Source organism: Acomys minous (assembly GCF_964271855.1).
Source record: "Acomys minous genome assembly, chromosome: 10".
In the NCBI taxonomy this organism is placed as follows: domain Eukaryota; kingdom Metazoa; phylum Chordata; class Mammalia; order Rodentia; family Muridae; genus Acomys; species Acomys minous.
Window position 1 is genome coordinate 25,434,070 of NC_140491.1, and position 15,994 is coordinate 25,450,063.

The 15,994-nt window shown below is 43.3% G+C and overlaps 1 protein-coding gene across 5 annotated transcripts in view; it reads right to left on the bottom strand.

Annotated features, from left to right (window-relative positions):
* C1QTNF7 (C1q and TNF related 7) overlaps positions 1–15,994 on the bottom strand; it is a 102,118-nt gene that overhangs the window by 14,031 nt on the left and 72,093 nt on the right. Inside the window, exon 1 of one of the 5 annotated variants that reach the window (XM_084797630.1) lies at positions 9,038–9,091. The exons of 3 other annotated variants lie outside the window; for them this stretch is intronic. In XM_084797630.1, coding sequence (XP_084653756.1) covers positions 9,038–9,062 — 25 coding nt within the window. In that variant the 5' untranslated portion in view covers positions 9,063–9,091. Of the gene's footprint in view, positions 1–94; positions 204–9,037; positions 9,092–15,994 lie in introns of those variants that run through there. One more of the 5 variants, XM_084797634.1, reaches the window with a different exon arrangement.

Here is a 15,994-nt window from a genome sequence, read left to right on the forward strand (position 1 = left end):
TACATGCTTACTAAGCTAAGGACTCCATCATAACGAAGATGGTCCATGAGATCTACATTTGCCAAAGTTCTGAAAAAGAGAGTAAACACCATACCGTGCTCTGGGAGGGTAGGTTGCTGCAGGATTCCCAACGTACAAAAGTCAGGCTCTTTCCTGAGAGCTCAGTGAGAGACTTGCTTTGGTACCAGACAGAATAGCGGGTCCAAGTTCTCAAAGATTTCCAAATAGTTGTGCTAAAAATAATCTTCTCCTTTGGTCCCAAAGAGCCAGAGGCCCTGGAAGTCATTCATCCAGCGAGGCACAACTCAGGGATCAGTTAAAATTATGGTTTTGTTTGGGACAAGCTGTAAGTGCCGGCTTTCCTTGACTGGTTGGTAACTTTGGAAGCTAACCATTTCTTTTGCTGTGGCCTCCTCTTGTAAAGATTTGCTTATTTAATTTTTTCCTCTTTTTATTGATTTTTCCAATAAGATGGTTCCGGGAAAAAAATTACTCACTGACTGGAAATTGGTTGTTAGCTTAGAGAAAAGAAGCATTTACCTTTTTTTGGGGGGGGGCGGGGTAGATGGGGACCACTATTTACCACATTTTTGGTAAATATAGAAGGAAGTGGGCTTTTCATTCTGTGTTCTGTGTACTCAAAGAGGGCTATGCGAATTGTATTGATGTTTTCTTTGTTCTTTTCTGAATAGACACATGATTGCCTTTTTAGAAGATGGATATATCTTTGTTTGTATAGACAACATTTCTTAACAAATCCAAAGGCAGAAGTGTCTTCAAAGGCTGACGCGTTCAGCGTTGCTGCAATCAATGTTCTTGTTTTCATTTGATATGTATTTCTTATATCTCCTTGGTAACAGCAATCTGTAATACGTGATGCCATTTATGAAAATTATGTGATAAAAATCCTGTTTTATCCTGTTTTCCTAATTCTTCTCAAGAGTAACAATTGTAAGTGAAGTTTTTTTTCCCCTCATAGAATCTTGGAAGTGAATACTGATTACAGATCTGACCAAGAACAAAAGTGACTGGGTTTTTGTTTCAGTGTGATTTACATTATTTTTAGGTACCCATCCTCCAAGCTGTATTTTATTTTCTAAATCAGTGTAGCATCCTAGTCATAGAAAGTCCCAATATTTGCTTCTCATCCTCAAATAAAATGTTTGTGCTTAACTATTTCTATGCTTTCTTGTACTTCTTAATATGTGCATTGAGTGTCAACCATGGACAATTTAATTTTAGGTGGCCCAGCCTTTGAATTAATTATTAGCTTTAAAAAACAAAAACAAATGATGACTTCAATGGGCTTTTCTCACTGTCCATAGAATAGAATCATCTCTGGTGGGGAACTTGAACAAATCTGTTTGGATCCCCAGTTGTGTGTTCTCTATTTTTTTTAAGCCAGTGTCTCACTATGTAGCTCTGGCTGTCCTGGAACTCACTATGTAGAGCAGGCTAGCCTTGAATTCACAAAGGTCTGGCTAGCTCTGCCTCCCAAGTGCTGGGACTAAAGGTGTACACCACTATATCCAGCTAGTTCCTAACATACTTTATGTGCAAATATTTTTCATATCATTAAAGGGTCATAGTAATTTTTATGGTCTTCAGTAGTTGACTTTTTTCCTTCTCTAAAATCACTTTTCATTTCAGATAATTCCACGCAATTCTGTATCTTTCTTGACTTGTTTTTCTCTTCAGAGAGACTGAACTTTTAAAATGCCTCCTAGCATGTTCAGAACCAGGATGTGGATAATACATTGTAGGTCTATTTCATGCAGTTATTTTCACACTTATTTCAAGTGTGCTGGTAGAAATTTATGTCTAGAAAATAGGCTGAAGGAAGCCGTGAGTTAGATCAATGCCTAAGATTCCATTTTTACTTGCTACTTACTACAAGGCCAAGGTTTTGCTCTGTTTTTTCCCCCCTGAGCATATATTTAATTTTTCTCTTAGCTCATGCTATTACTTTCCTGAAGTTTTTACTTGATTTCCAATTTAATTCAGTTCAACTCATTCAAATCTACTCAAAATTCCCAGAACATCCAGTAGCATTCTGAGAACACAAGCTCTCAAAAATGAGAAAATTTGAAGTCCAGGACTGCAGTTAACTGCAATTTCCTCCAGCCCACACTCCACCATGGCCAGTTTGAAGCTGACACTCACAAAACTGGTTACTAACTAGAATTGCTTTAGAAGATGTTTCCAGCTGATATTTAATGGGCTGATGACAAGTATCAGGTCCTTCAATCCTCACTACATTTTCTTGTCCTCCTTTTCCAGGTAAGCACCGTAGGGTGCCTCATAGCCTTGGTTAAGTTTCCCCACCATGACATATATTTTCTTCCTAGGGTATCACTAACTTTACAAGACCAAGTCTCTGCACACACAGTTTGTAGTCTGGTGGGCTTTATGGATGCAGCCTTCCCCTCTTCCCCACAAGTGCACTGAACTCTTAGAAATCAGATTTTATTCAGTCTAGCATCAGAGTCATACTTACCATATTCCCTGTGGCTTCAGGTCCTGATGACACACATCCTCTTCATCCCCTTTCTCCATCTTTTAATCTTAATCTTTGTCATTATTGTTTCCTACAGAATCTCTCCCTGATACTCTCAAGCATTTATGTGACTCTCCCTTGAACTCTTCTATCATGTATTTTCCTTCCTTCCCTCCCTCCTCTCTCCCTCCTTCCTCCTTCCCTCCTTTCTTCTCTCTCTCTCTCTCTCTCTCTCTCTCTCTCTCTCTCTCTCTCTCTGGGTTTTTGAGACAGGGTTTCTCTGTGTGCCCTTGGCTGTCCTCGACTTGTTTTGTAGATCAGGCTGGCCTCCAAGTCACAGCAGTCCTCCTGCATCTGCCTCCTTGACTCCCTGAGTGCAAGGATTACAGATGTGAGCCACCATGACTGGCTTATTCGGACCTTTCTATGCACAGTAGCTCAGTGGTTCTAAACTGGATCTACTGAACTAGCATGTCAGTGGATAAGTATCTGTATAAGCTCTTTGTTTTTCCACAAAGTGCTCTGGGTGATTCTGATGGGTGGGCAGGCCTTTGGAACTTTCACCTGTTAACTATCCCTTTCTTTTATTCACAGCTTCATCTCATCATGCTGTAATTGTGTGGCTGAATGGTTGACTTTATGGCAAACACAGAGAATGCATATAGAGTCAAAGTTGAGTGGAGAAGGCAGACATTCATCAACAATCCCAGACCTGTGCTTGACAGGAAGTTAAAAATTCCCATCTTCCTAGAATTTCAGTTGAGGAACGAAAATGGAGAAGAATGGACCATCTGTGAGGTCCAAGTGCCTTCTGAGAGTCGATTAAACATTCGACTCTAATTCATTTTCAGTGTACAATTGACAAGAACCCCAGAGAAATCACTGAACAGGTTAGGGGGTGCCAGTGGAAAGGGTTCTTCGCACTGTTACCTGACCTGTGACTGAATCTTGCAGATGTCTAGTCAGAGAAATGTAATAAACTGACCACTTCCCCTGGTTACAGCCACTGAACATTTGGAAGGCAAAGGGTGACTTGAGAAGAGTGGACAGGGAGGGCCCAGCTACAGCAAAGCAAGTGTCCCAGGAAATGTAAATACTAAGAAGCTAGAAGAGTCTGGACCATCTATACCAGGCCTTGGGCTACCACAGGGAGTATCCCCCAGGCCACAAGAGCTGAGCTGGTTTGGAGGGAGGGCTCACTAGACATCATCTTGGAAGTGAATTAATTGTCCATACCTGGATCTTGACAAGCGTGGGGATCCTAGGGTTGTCTCTGGTGACTTGCTAATGCACTTTACTTAACAGAGTTGATAGTTGAACACTTGGGGCAGGTAGCAGGTCCTGACAGCCAGAAAGGGTGTGTATGCATGCCACTTAGGCAGTTTGATCATTTTCTTCTCATTCTCTTACCCTCTGAGCTGACTGTAGAGGTGACAGAAGGGTGTGTGTGGGTGGGCGGGGGTGTCATGGTGGTGGTTTGGGAACTAGGTGGTGGCAGAAGAGCATTCCACATCTGGAGATGAAGCCATTGAGAAGGCACAAGTTTTGTACTGGATTCGTTTCTTTAGTATCTGAAGATGACTCATGGGCACTGACTGAACTGTTCATGTGTCTAGTGTTGCCTCAAAGCTGAAGAAGCTATTTGCAAGGTCATGTAAAGATAGGGAAGAGTCAAGCGACCCGTGGAAGAAAGATGACCTTGTCTCATCTTTATTTCCCGTGAAGAGCTTTCATCAACTCAGTAAGTTTTGGAGAGTGTTCCGGAGACCCAGAGATGGGATTATTGGGTGTTTCATAGATAACACAGTCGTTTGTGTGGTCGAGAGGATATCTGCCTGAAGGAATGATAGGACGTAAATATGCAGCATGGAAATATGACTTAAAAGTGCCAAGCAGAGGAGCAGGAAAACTCTTGCAGACTGAGAGGACACCAAACATCAGAGCACCCAATGTAGAAGAGATAATAAAAGGGCACTGAGTGCTAGTGAGCAAGATGGTGTACCTGGACCATGCAGGGCTCTGCTCAGCATGGAAACGTCTGATCCTTATCTGAAGGGCAGTGAGCAGGCACTGGGGGCAGATTGTTGACTTTCCCCCGATGCTGCTGCTGCTACTAAGGATGATGGGTGCAGAGCTGGTGGCTGCTGCCATTTTCTGGCTTTGCATAGTGGTCTAAACCAGTGACAGGATTCAGTCTGGCTTCTGACCTCGACCCTTCACTGCAGGGAAGGAATAGGCTCAGGTGAGAAAAGGAGTTACATACTTTTAAAAAAGGGAACACACTGGCTCATTGAGGGAGCAAATATAATTGACCCCTCCTGTGTGCCAGGCATTGCCCCAGGTCCTGAGCATACAGCTTTGAGAGAAGAAAGCAAGGTCCAAGTTTTAATCCAGTGATGGTTTTACGTTAGTCCCCAGGGAAGGGCCATAGAAGACAGCTGCCTGCTTTTCCCAGTTCATACATGAAGAAAAAGTTCCATAAGAAGTGACTTTTTGCCAACTTTTGCCATGTTCTATGCTAAGCCAGAACTAGAGCTTGGGTGTCTGCTTGATGGCCAAGCTCTGTCTGCTGCACAGCTCCATTCAGACCCTGTCCCTAACTTCACATGTAGAAGACACTGGCTTTTTTTTTTGATATGTACAAATATTCATTATTGTGAATATATATATATATATATATAAAACATCTATCTAAGGTTATAATGCTCATTTTAAAATAAAATATCACTTTTCATATTGAAAATGTAAGGATTTTGTAAGCAAGAATTACAGGAAAATTCAATCACACCCAAAAGAAGGAAGTACCGATTGAGTTCACGTCCCCACCACCCATGTTCAGTGGTTTAGCAAGGCTGATACTGTTGGCTTGACATCCCCATACTCTAACTTGCCTTTCCCCTCCCTTCTTTTAGTTATCTGTGTATACTCATTCATACAAAGCCCAGGAACATCCATTATTTGGCACAATGTTATGGGAGTAACCGAATACTTTTTCTAAGAACTACCTTAATTTTGATTGCATGCATTGTGTCCATGTATGACTATAAATGAGTGTGTGTACCTGAGTATAGAGGCCAGAAGAGGGTGACAGACACCCCGTATGTGGGAGTAGGGAAACAAACTCAAGTCCTCTGGGAGAGCAGCAAGCACTCTTAACCACTGAGCCATCTCTCTCTCTCTCTCTCTCTCTCTCTCTCTCTCTCTCTCTCTCTCTCTCCTATTTTTCTTATTCTTTTCTTTTAACTTTCTATTGATTCCCTGTGATTTTCACATCACACACCCCAGTTGCACTCATCTCCCCACCCACTTGAACATGCCATCCTCCCTCCAAAAGAAAAGAAAAGCTACACAAACAAACAATAGATAAAATAAAACAAAGCATAGAGAACGTCTCCTCTGGAAGCTGTAGTGTGTCACAGTTGGGTTCCATACTTCTTCACTTTCAATTGTTCATGGCAATGAGTCATTTGTCTGGTTCAAGGTCTCTGGCTTCTGTCACACCATCAATATTGGATCCCCACTGGAACTCCACCCAGTTGCTGTTGCCCCTGTCATGGAGATCGCGCAGCTTTGGATCAGCAGGACTGGCTAAGGTCAACCATTTGCAGATGATTTAAATTTTGGGGTGGGCTGATTTAGAGCCTTGGATCTGGGCCTAGGTGGTAGCTGAGCTAGTCAGTTTGCTTGCTTTCCCTTATCTGCCTCACCAGGGTGAGCTCTCTAGCACTGCTCTGGCTGGGCCACCCAATGCCATTTTGGCAGGAGGCAGGATCAGCTCTCCTGCTCTCATGCCCTCACCCCACACCCATACCTCCGGAGCCAGTTCCATTAAAATGGTCAGTGGAGGTGCAGGGTCCACTTTCCCAAGTGCTGCAGCCTGTGAAGGGCTGGGCCATCTCATCTGCTCTCCCATCCTGGGGTCTGGCTCACTTGTGCCCTCACCATTAGGGCTATCTTCACTGTGTTGCCCCTGCCAGGTACAGGGTCCGCTCTCCCAAATACTACAGCCAGTGACAGGCAGGACTATCCCTCCTGCTCTTGTGTCCTAAAGGCCAGATCTCCCAATGACCACAGGTGGGTAGGGGGTGAAGAGCATCACACTCACACCTTTGCCACCTCACAGCAGCAAGTGGTGAGGCCAGCTCTCCCTCGCTTTTGCCTTCTGGGGTGACCCCATCACCAGAGCCAGCAGAGCTTGCTGCCTAGGCGAGGTGCAGGGCCCTCTCTCTCCCAAGTGTTGCAGCCAGTGAGTGGCAGGGAAGCCAGCTCTTTATCCCCACTCCCAACCTCTTTAAGCCCACTGTATGAGATGGAACCCAGGCATGATAGTGCTAAAGAGGCCAAGAATTTGAGACTAGATGGCTAGGGAAAGTCTACTTACTATTATTCAGTAAAAGAAACAGCAGGAAAATAACCCCTAATACCATTGTGCTATATATAGACCAGTGCATTACTCAAACCTCATCAGAGACAATTTTTTCTTAAAGTAGATGGTAATTAATACAGAGACCTACAATTGGAAAATGTGCAGAAAGTAAATTCAGTCCTAACTGGGGTCTCTTTATCAATTCCCTTCTCTCAAGGCTCAGGGGTCTATGTAGAAGAGGAGGCAGAAAAGTTGTAAGAGCCAGAGGTGGTGGATGACCTCAAAGAAATAGCGTATTCCAAACACAATAAAGCTAGTGCTTACATAAATTCACAGAAACTGTAACAACTTACACAAGACCTACTCAGATCCAAGACAGACAAAACCCCAGCATGGAGAGCAGGAAAGGGACACAAAGTCCCACCCTTAACCAAGAAACTATTGACAATTGATACCTTCTGGGAGAGAAATAATTTTCCTCAATATAGTGGCAGTGGGTATATCAACCACACTCTAGGGCAGGACCCATGCTCAGAAGTAGTTGACCAGTGCAAAATGGACACGTGTGTGTGTGTGTGTGTGTGTGTGTGTGTGTGTGTGTGTGTGTGTGTTTGTGTGTACATGTGTACTTTTGTTGTTGTTATGGATTAGTAATTTTTATCTTTTGGGTTTTTTTTCTTTAGAGAGAGAGAGAAAAAGAACATACAGTTAGGTGGATCTAGAGGTGGGAAGACCTGGAAGGACTTAGGGAGAGGGAAAGAATATGAACAAAATATATACTGCATGAAAACTTTAAAAACATAATAAATATTTAAAAGAACAAATAAAAATACATGCATAAATAAGGAAATCCGGAATTCTGACCTACAATCTTCTCAGGATCCCAGTTTCTTTTTCTTTCTTTCTTTCTTTTTTTTTTTTTTGGTTTTTCGAGACAGGGTTTCTCTGTGTACCCTTGGCTGTCCTGGACTCGCTCTGTAGACCAGGCTGGCCTCGAACTCACAGTGATCAGCCTGCCTCTGCCTCCCCAGTGCTGGGATTAAAGGTGTGCACCACCATGCCCAGCAGGATCCCAGTTTCTTGTCTACACTAACCACCAGAGAATGCCAGCTTGCAATAAATCAGACAGGTCCCTCTGGCCAGTCACACAAGGCTCTCTGCACAGTTTCCCCACACCAGCGCCCTGCCCCCCACATCAGGGAGTCCTTGACATCTCTGTCTTTCGTGACACCTTCCCACTTCTCTGTCACCTTTGAGAAAACACAAGCAACACTGCTACCCATGTGCGGCTTTGGAAGAAGAACCTTCGCTCTTCCTCATTCAGATTTCTTCATTTATCTTCATGTGATGCCCACGTGCCCCTTACTTCATCTCTTTGTGCATCTCTCTAGCAGGGATGATGAAAACTATTTAGTGGGATCCTCAGTGCAAATGAGAGAATCAGCCTTTATTTTCAAAGTATCTGAAGCAGAGTATGTGAAGCCAGATTTACGTGCATAAGATTGACCTGCTGTAGATCCAGGTGAAAGAATGTGGACCTTACAAAGAGGAGTGTTTGTAAAATCTCTCTCTGTCTCTCTCTTTCTCTCTCTGTCTCTGTCTCTGTCTCTCTCTCTCTCTCTCTCTCTCTCTCTCTCTCTCTCTCTCTCTGTGCGCGTGCATGCACGTGTGTGGGAGCGTGCATGCATGTGTGTGTGTGAATGTGTTTGCAGGTGTAGAAGGAGGTTAGGCTAGGGTGTTGGATCCCCTAGAGCTGGAATTACAGGTGATTATGAGACACCCAGACATGGGTGCTAGAAATTGAAATTTGGTCTTCTGTAAGAACACTGAATACTCCTAACCACTGAGCCATCTTTCCAGCCCTACAAAGAATCCCTTCAGAATCAAGAAAATGCAGCTGGACACGTTGGCACAGACCTGTACTCCCAGCACTCAAGGAGGCAGAGGCAGACTGATCTCTGTGAGTTCAAGGCCAACCTTGTCTACAAAGTGAATCCAAAGCAGCCAAAGCTACATAGAGAAAACTTCTCTCAAAAACCAAGACCAAAACCAAAACCAAAACCAAAACCAAAACCAAAACCAAAACCAAAACCAACCAACCAACCAACTAACCAACCAAAGAAACAAAAAGAGTCAAGAAAAATCACTTCCTACAGCTAACTGTTATCTCTCACCTGGTGTTTCTTCTGTCTTCTCCATCTTGGCAAGGTTTTGCCTTCAAGTCTGTGGCTAAAGTGAAGCTGAACAGCAATTTTTTTTATAAGTTAATTAACAACATCACTTTGCTGCGTAAAAACTGCTCTAATGATTAATTGTACTCTTTGACCCAAAGAAAACACACATCTATGATGACAAAGAATACAGTGAACAAAAGTGTTGAGAATTAGTATTTGCTAGGCATCTGTCTACTTTATACATGGGCACAGAATTTACTAAGCAGTGGCTGTGTGGAGGTACTGGTTGACCAGATGCCTAATTTGAAAACATTTTGACTGAATTTTAGTTGCGCTTATAGTGGATAGCACCCTTCACAATGAGGCTGATAATGTAATGTGTTGCTAACAAAGGGGTTAGCTCTCTTGTGCTTAGTGCTTACTGTGCGCCTTCAGGACCTCTGTGGTAAGTCAGGACCTGACCTTTGTCTTATTTTCCTAAAAGCTGGATATGTCAGTGTACCCCATTTCTACCTGCACGAGGACAAGGAAAGAGGACTTGTTTACCAGCTTAGGGCACAGATATAACCCACAAGTGTATATTATTGCTCCCAGTGCACATCCACGTAGCCTGCATCTTCAGGAGGGTAACTATTGGAGCCAAGATGAAGAGTTGAGATTCAAGTGAAACATCCTACGGTCCCAAGTTTCCATCATAATTGCTTCTCTGAAATGGCCAGCTAGATGGTGGGTGGGACACAGGCAGCCAAGAAACGCTTCTGGGATTTTCATTCTGGCCGTGGCTCAGTGAGCAGATTCGAGGTGAGGCAAGGAGGAGTGTTGCCTTCCGGGCCAACAGGGCAAGTCTGGCTTCAGAATGGCACCTGTGGGCAATGTCCCCAGTGAAGGAAAACAAGAGAAGCCAAAAGGGATGAGGGACCTGGGATCTCACCTCAAGCTGGGCCAGGAAACTGGCAGCTCCTGGCAGCCAGCTAACAACAACCTTCAGCTTATTAAGAATAAAAAGGCGTTGGCTCCAGAACGTCTCATTATGCAAGGGGCCAATGTCAAGGAAAAGAACGAAAAGTGCAAATGGAAGAACTGCTTTCCAGCATGTAGGTGGCATGGAGTGGAATGTAGACCCACCTTGTTCTTGGCCTCCCGCAGTACACTGACAGCCAGAAGTCTGCTTACACTTCCAGTGGGTGACAGGCAGCGCTTCCACTTATGGACAGGAATAGTCACTGCATTGCCCATGGGCAGCTTGCAGAGAAATGTGTCCCTGGGCCAGGAGAGGATCTGTCTGAAGGGGTTCGGTCACAATCCAGAAGAAGTTTTCAATGGGATGACTGTATATTTATTGGGATTCCTAATTTGAAGACATATATAATAACACCCCTTAAGGCAACATTTTCTTTATGCTAGACACAACTAATCCTGACCTCTCAGAAGTAAGAAATAGGCTCCATTATCATTTTACTGCACCTCCCCCCCAGAAGCTGAGGCTTCCAAATAAGAGTGGCAGCCTAAAGCCTCGCAGCTCTGTTGGGATAGACATGACACTGAAACCCAGACTTTTCAGATGCCACCCTTGAGTTTAAGATGAGGGCAGTGATGACTTGAGACACTGAAGTGGCTCACATGATGTGTCCAGTCAATCTTAAGTGTGTTACTATTGCACTACAGCTTTGGCTAATGGCCTTGACTAAGTGCTGTTGCCTGACCGTGTTCTTTCTGCCTCTCTCACTCTTCTGAAAATCATTCAGAGGCTCCTGCTCAGCTGCAGGAGAGTCACTCAATGATATCACCCAGAGTCTAGATCCTAGACAATGAGAATTTCATGACAGTATGTCCAAGGACATTAAAAATAATGTGGATGCATTAAATTTATTGTTTAATAATGACAATAGTCATCATCACCATCCACTAAACTCATTTCTTTCCACAAATCTCAGTCTATTCAAATGCTTTGGTGTTTCTACAAGTCAGTCCCAATAGAGGGAGACACATGTTCCCTGCTTGACTTCTTCATAAAAACACGTGAGGCCTATTGGCATATGGGCCCATGAGTGGCAGCCAAGCTGCCCTAGGCCCAACAAAGGGACATTTAGCAGCATGTGGTATCTTTTGCATGAATAACTTTTTCAGCCAAAACAATGTCCTCAAAGACTATGTCATTGTGGGGAGAGCTGGGAAACCCAATAAGCACTCACAGTATGCCAGGGAGGAGGGTTGGGCATCACAGCCTGGCAGAGACAGAACCAAGGAATGTTCCTTTGGAGTCTGGATTAGCAAACTGTTCATGCCTCCCTCTGCTCATGGATGTCTCTTTGTGGCAGTGGGTAGAGTGAGTCCCCTTGGCTTTACGCCAAAGTCATTATCACCGGCCATGGGACCTAGGGCAAGGGATTCGGGTTTTGGCTCTCTCTTCTGGAAACAGTACTCTTTTCCATAAAATGAATTTTTAAAATGTCCAAATCATAGTGTGTGTGTGTGTGTGTGTGTGTGTGTGTGTGTGTGTGTGTGTGTAGTTAAGCCATAAATAAAATTAAAGTTATGTTGTTTGTAGAAAAATTGACACAACTGGAGACAGTCACACTAGCTGAATTGAACTAGTCTCTGAAAGACGCACATGCTTTCTTTCTTCTGAGATCCTAGATCTTACGTAGATAAATAAAATCAAGCATGCATCTGTGATGTGAAAGCAGATGTCTCAGGTGACAAAGGGGACTAATAAGGATAAGGAGAGAAGGGAGTTATGGTGGCCTGTGAGCTGCCAGATGTGGATGCTGGGAACTGAACTCCAGCCCTCAGGAAGAGCAGTTTATGTTCCTCCTCACTGAGCAATCTCTTTAGCTCATACTTGAAACATTTTCAATCCATTCTGGGAATCCAACTCAGGGTCTCAGAAAAGATAGGAAAGCACTTTTATCACCGAGCAACAGACTGTCTAAGCTTTAAGCCAGAGGCATAACTCTATGTCCTTGTTAGGTCTAGGACATGCATGACTTTGGAACATTCTGTGCAGAACCTAGGTGTGTGCTTTCATCTCTGTGGTCAGCACAACTTCCCAATAGATAACGTCTCAATTTCTTGAAGGATTACTGTGAGGTATCTAGGAAGATGGTGTCTGCATGGGTGGAGAGGTCTTTCCAAATAGCTTGAAGAAGAGCCTGGTGCTAAGCCAAGACAACCGGGCACTTTGGCAAGAGAGGGGAAACTGGGAGACCGGAAAAGAATGGATGCAGGAGGTGAGAGACTGTGGCACATGGACAGTCTGCTTGCTGGACCTGACCCTGTATGTATTGAAAGGCTGTATGGGGTCTTGGATTTGATTTTGGGGACAATAAGAAACCAGCAAAGAGTATGCCTGGAAGAATGGCGACCCTGTGTACACATTAGAACCATTTCTTGAACTGCTGCCTGGTGAAGGAACTAGAAGAGGAAGTGATGAAGGGACAGAACTCTTCATAGGTGGCACTCAGGCAAGGATTGACAACAAAACTATCTAACTATTAGCTTGCTTCCAAAGGAACAGGGTTCTCACAGGCCACTTGCAGACCTGGCTCATTTGACATGTGTGTATGTGTGAGTGTGTGTGTGAGTGTGTGTGTGAGTGTGTGTGTGTGTGTGTGTGTGTGTGTGTGTGTGTGTGTTACTCCTAATACTTCCTACTAATATTTTACAGAGTTTTCTGATTAAAAAAAAAAACATATACTGTCTATCACTTCAGTACTCATCTTCTACAGTCTACAGAGACAGCACAGGAGATTGAGCACATTTTATTTTAAAGACATCCTCTTTAAAGAAAATTTATAAAAAGGACAAGGCACAAGAATATAAGTAAAACTACTTATAGTCACTGTCATTTCATATTTCTTTTGCCTTTTTTTTAATGTGGTGTAGCCTCTCTCTCTCTCTCTCTCTCTCTCTCTCTCTCTCTCTCTCTCTCTCTCTCTCCCATTCATTCAAAAACTGTTACTGTTACTGGTACAATCTGTTTCCTTTCTCTTTGACCTAATGACATATCATAAGGATTCTTTCCTATTAGGTTTTGGAACTGAACAATATCCATAACGTTGTCATTTTATAATTTATTTAATATTCTTTTCTATGCTTGCACAGCGAAGCTGTTTTCATCTTTCCTATTCTGAATGGGACTGCAGTGAATGTTTTTGTGCACAAGCCTTCATCCTTATTTAGGATTGTTTCTTTGGGATAGTTTCCCAGAAGTGGAATTACTGGGTCAAAAGGTTTGCATGATTTAAGTCTGTCTTGGTACATGCTGCCAAATGGTGTTGCAAATGGCTGTGTGAATTCACGCTGCCCCGTTCCTGCATAAAAACAAAACCCAGGGAACTGTAAGTCTCTCCACATCAGGTACCCTCATCCCTGAAGCACTGACAGAGCTGTAGCATAATTTGGAAGCCACTAACATAGTGACACTAATCCCCACTGTGGAGGACATCCAAGCTTGTTCCACAGGGTTTTGGCAACGGTATCTGCTCTGGGTTAGCATCTCATAAGTCATTTATCCTGGATGCCCCAGATACCACACAACCTCAGTAGAGGGCAGGCCCATTCAGCTGTAACCTCACACAGCTCATGGCAAGTGTGTAGAAAGAATTGGCCATAGCCAAGGATAGCACCCACTGCCTAACATAGTGCTTCTCAGCCTTCCTAATGCTGAAGGCTGCACCTCTTTAATATAATCCTTCTTGTTTTGGTGAGCCCCACCATACAATTATTCTTGTTGCTACCTCATGACTGTAATTTTGCTGTATGTAAATATTTGTGTTTTCAGATGGTCTTAGGTGACCCCTCTGAAAGGGTCATTCGACCCCCAAAGGGGTGGCGAAGCACAGATTGAGAGCTACTGGCCTAAGGGATCGTACCATCTCAATCTTTCCATCAGTTTACAGCACAGCAGGACGCCAGGCATCTTTGTGTTGGAACACAGCAGCCATCCTCTGATGAGGCCTTGTCTCAAGGACACCAGGTTCAAGGATGTCAGCCAATGAGTTTTTATATGTTTCTGGTTTTTAAATTTATTTTCATTTTATGCACATTGGTGTCTTGTCTGCATGTGTGAGGGAGTTAGATCCTCTGGAGCAGGAGTTACAGACAGTTGAGAGCTGCCATGTAGGTGCTAGAAATTGACCCTGGGTCCTCTGAAAGAGCCACCAATGCTCTTAACCACTGAGCCGTCTCTCCAGCCCCTATGCATTTTTGTTTTAAAATAAAACTTATTTACTTATTTAAATCACGTGTATGTGTGTGGGGCTGGGTGGGTACAGGTGCCCACTGAGGCCAGAGGCATTGGGTTCTCAGGGAGTCCAAGTTCTAGGAGGTTATGGGATGCCTGAGATGGGCGCTGGCAACTGAACTCTACTCCCCTGGAGGAGCTCTTAACTGCTGAGCCACCTCTCAGAGTAGCAACTCCACATCCTTCCTTGTGGTCAGGAAGTGGCATGACTGCTGAGTAGCCTCCTGATTCTGATGGCATACCCTCCCTGGTGTTCTATTTATTAGTGTGGGTACCATCCACTGCAGTGCACTCCAACGCATGTCATTTCCACGCCATCTCCCTTGCACAGATGAAGAAACATAACATAAAACCTGTAACTGCCAGTCTCTCCTCCTCTCCTGCTCTCCTCTCCTCCCCTCTCCCCTCCCCTCCTCTCCCCTCCCCTCCTGGTCTCTCTTCTCTCCTCTCCTCTCCTCCCTACTTTTCTCCCTTTCTATTCTCTTCCTTCTTGTCCTCGCCTATTTTTTGTTTCTCTTTTTATTTCTCTCTCTTTTTTTTTTCTGAGACCAATTCTTGGTACAGAGTCCAGCGTAGCTTTGAGCTTGTACCTTAGCTTCTTGAGTACTAGAACCATAGCCATGTGTCACCATACTTGGCTTAAAATGAAACATTTTTTAGAAACTTGTTACTTTGGTAAAGACCAAGAGTCTGAACATTTTTACAAGCCTTTTGTACTGATATTTATAGTCTCAGAATTTCATTTTAAGAACAAAATAAAAGAGACACTATAAAAGCAGTACGTTCAAGTACGTTGACTACAGTGAAACACCATTTATTTATTTTTTAAACTGTTCTAACTGATTTTTACTGCAATCATAGATTAAACCAGAGGAGCACCAAAAAAAAATATTTTCAGGTCATTTAATGACAAAAGCAAGTAATTATAATAAACTATTTAAGGAAAAAATGTTGGTTACCAAGGAATATTCATTCTGGTCTAAAAATAATATGGGCATGAGACATAAAGATAAGAAGGCACAATGACAGAACATTAATGCGTCTCTATTGCCATATGATGAGTGATGTTATTTTCTATTTTCACTTCTGTTGTATTTTTCTAGTTTCCTTCCAGGGACAATAAACACACTCCTTTTAGTCTTGGAAGAACATAAATAAATGTTATATAAAATGAGGACCAACTGTACCCACTCTGTAGACAATACCCTGAAAGAATGAAAAGAAATAAATCATAATAACGCTGGAGATTTGAGGATCTTTTACCTGGTGCTTTTCCTCTTCTTCATCTACCCCTAACCTTCCTCCTTGCTTTTACTCCTAAATGTACATTTTTAGTGCCTTTTCAGGCTGGTGCCAGACTTCAGCATTTGGTTCAAGTCCAAATTCCGTCCTCCTACACTTTCTCATTGAGGAATTTGAAAGCATGGATTCTTGGATCCTAGGCATCTTGGAATTGCAGAGAGTTTGGCATTGTTTTGTACGAAGATGTATTCATTCAGTTGAGCAAGTGTGAAACAATGCTTTCAGCGTGTCAATTCATCTTAGTGGCCTGAGTAAAGTAAGGCTTCTCTTGTTCTTGTTTTATGATGTTTGGTTTAATAAAAATATGTTTGGGCTCAAGGCATTGGCCCCTGCTCTCTGTCAACTAACAATGAAACCAGAGTATGGAAAGCATGTTGAATTTTATCCTCAGCCCAGTTTGTTTTTTAATC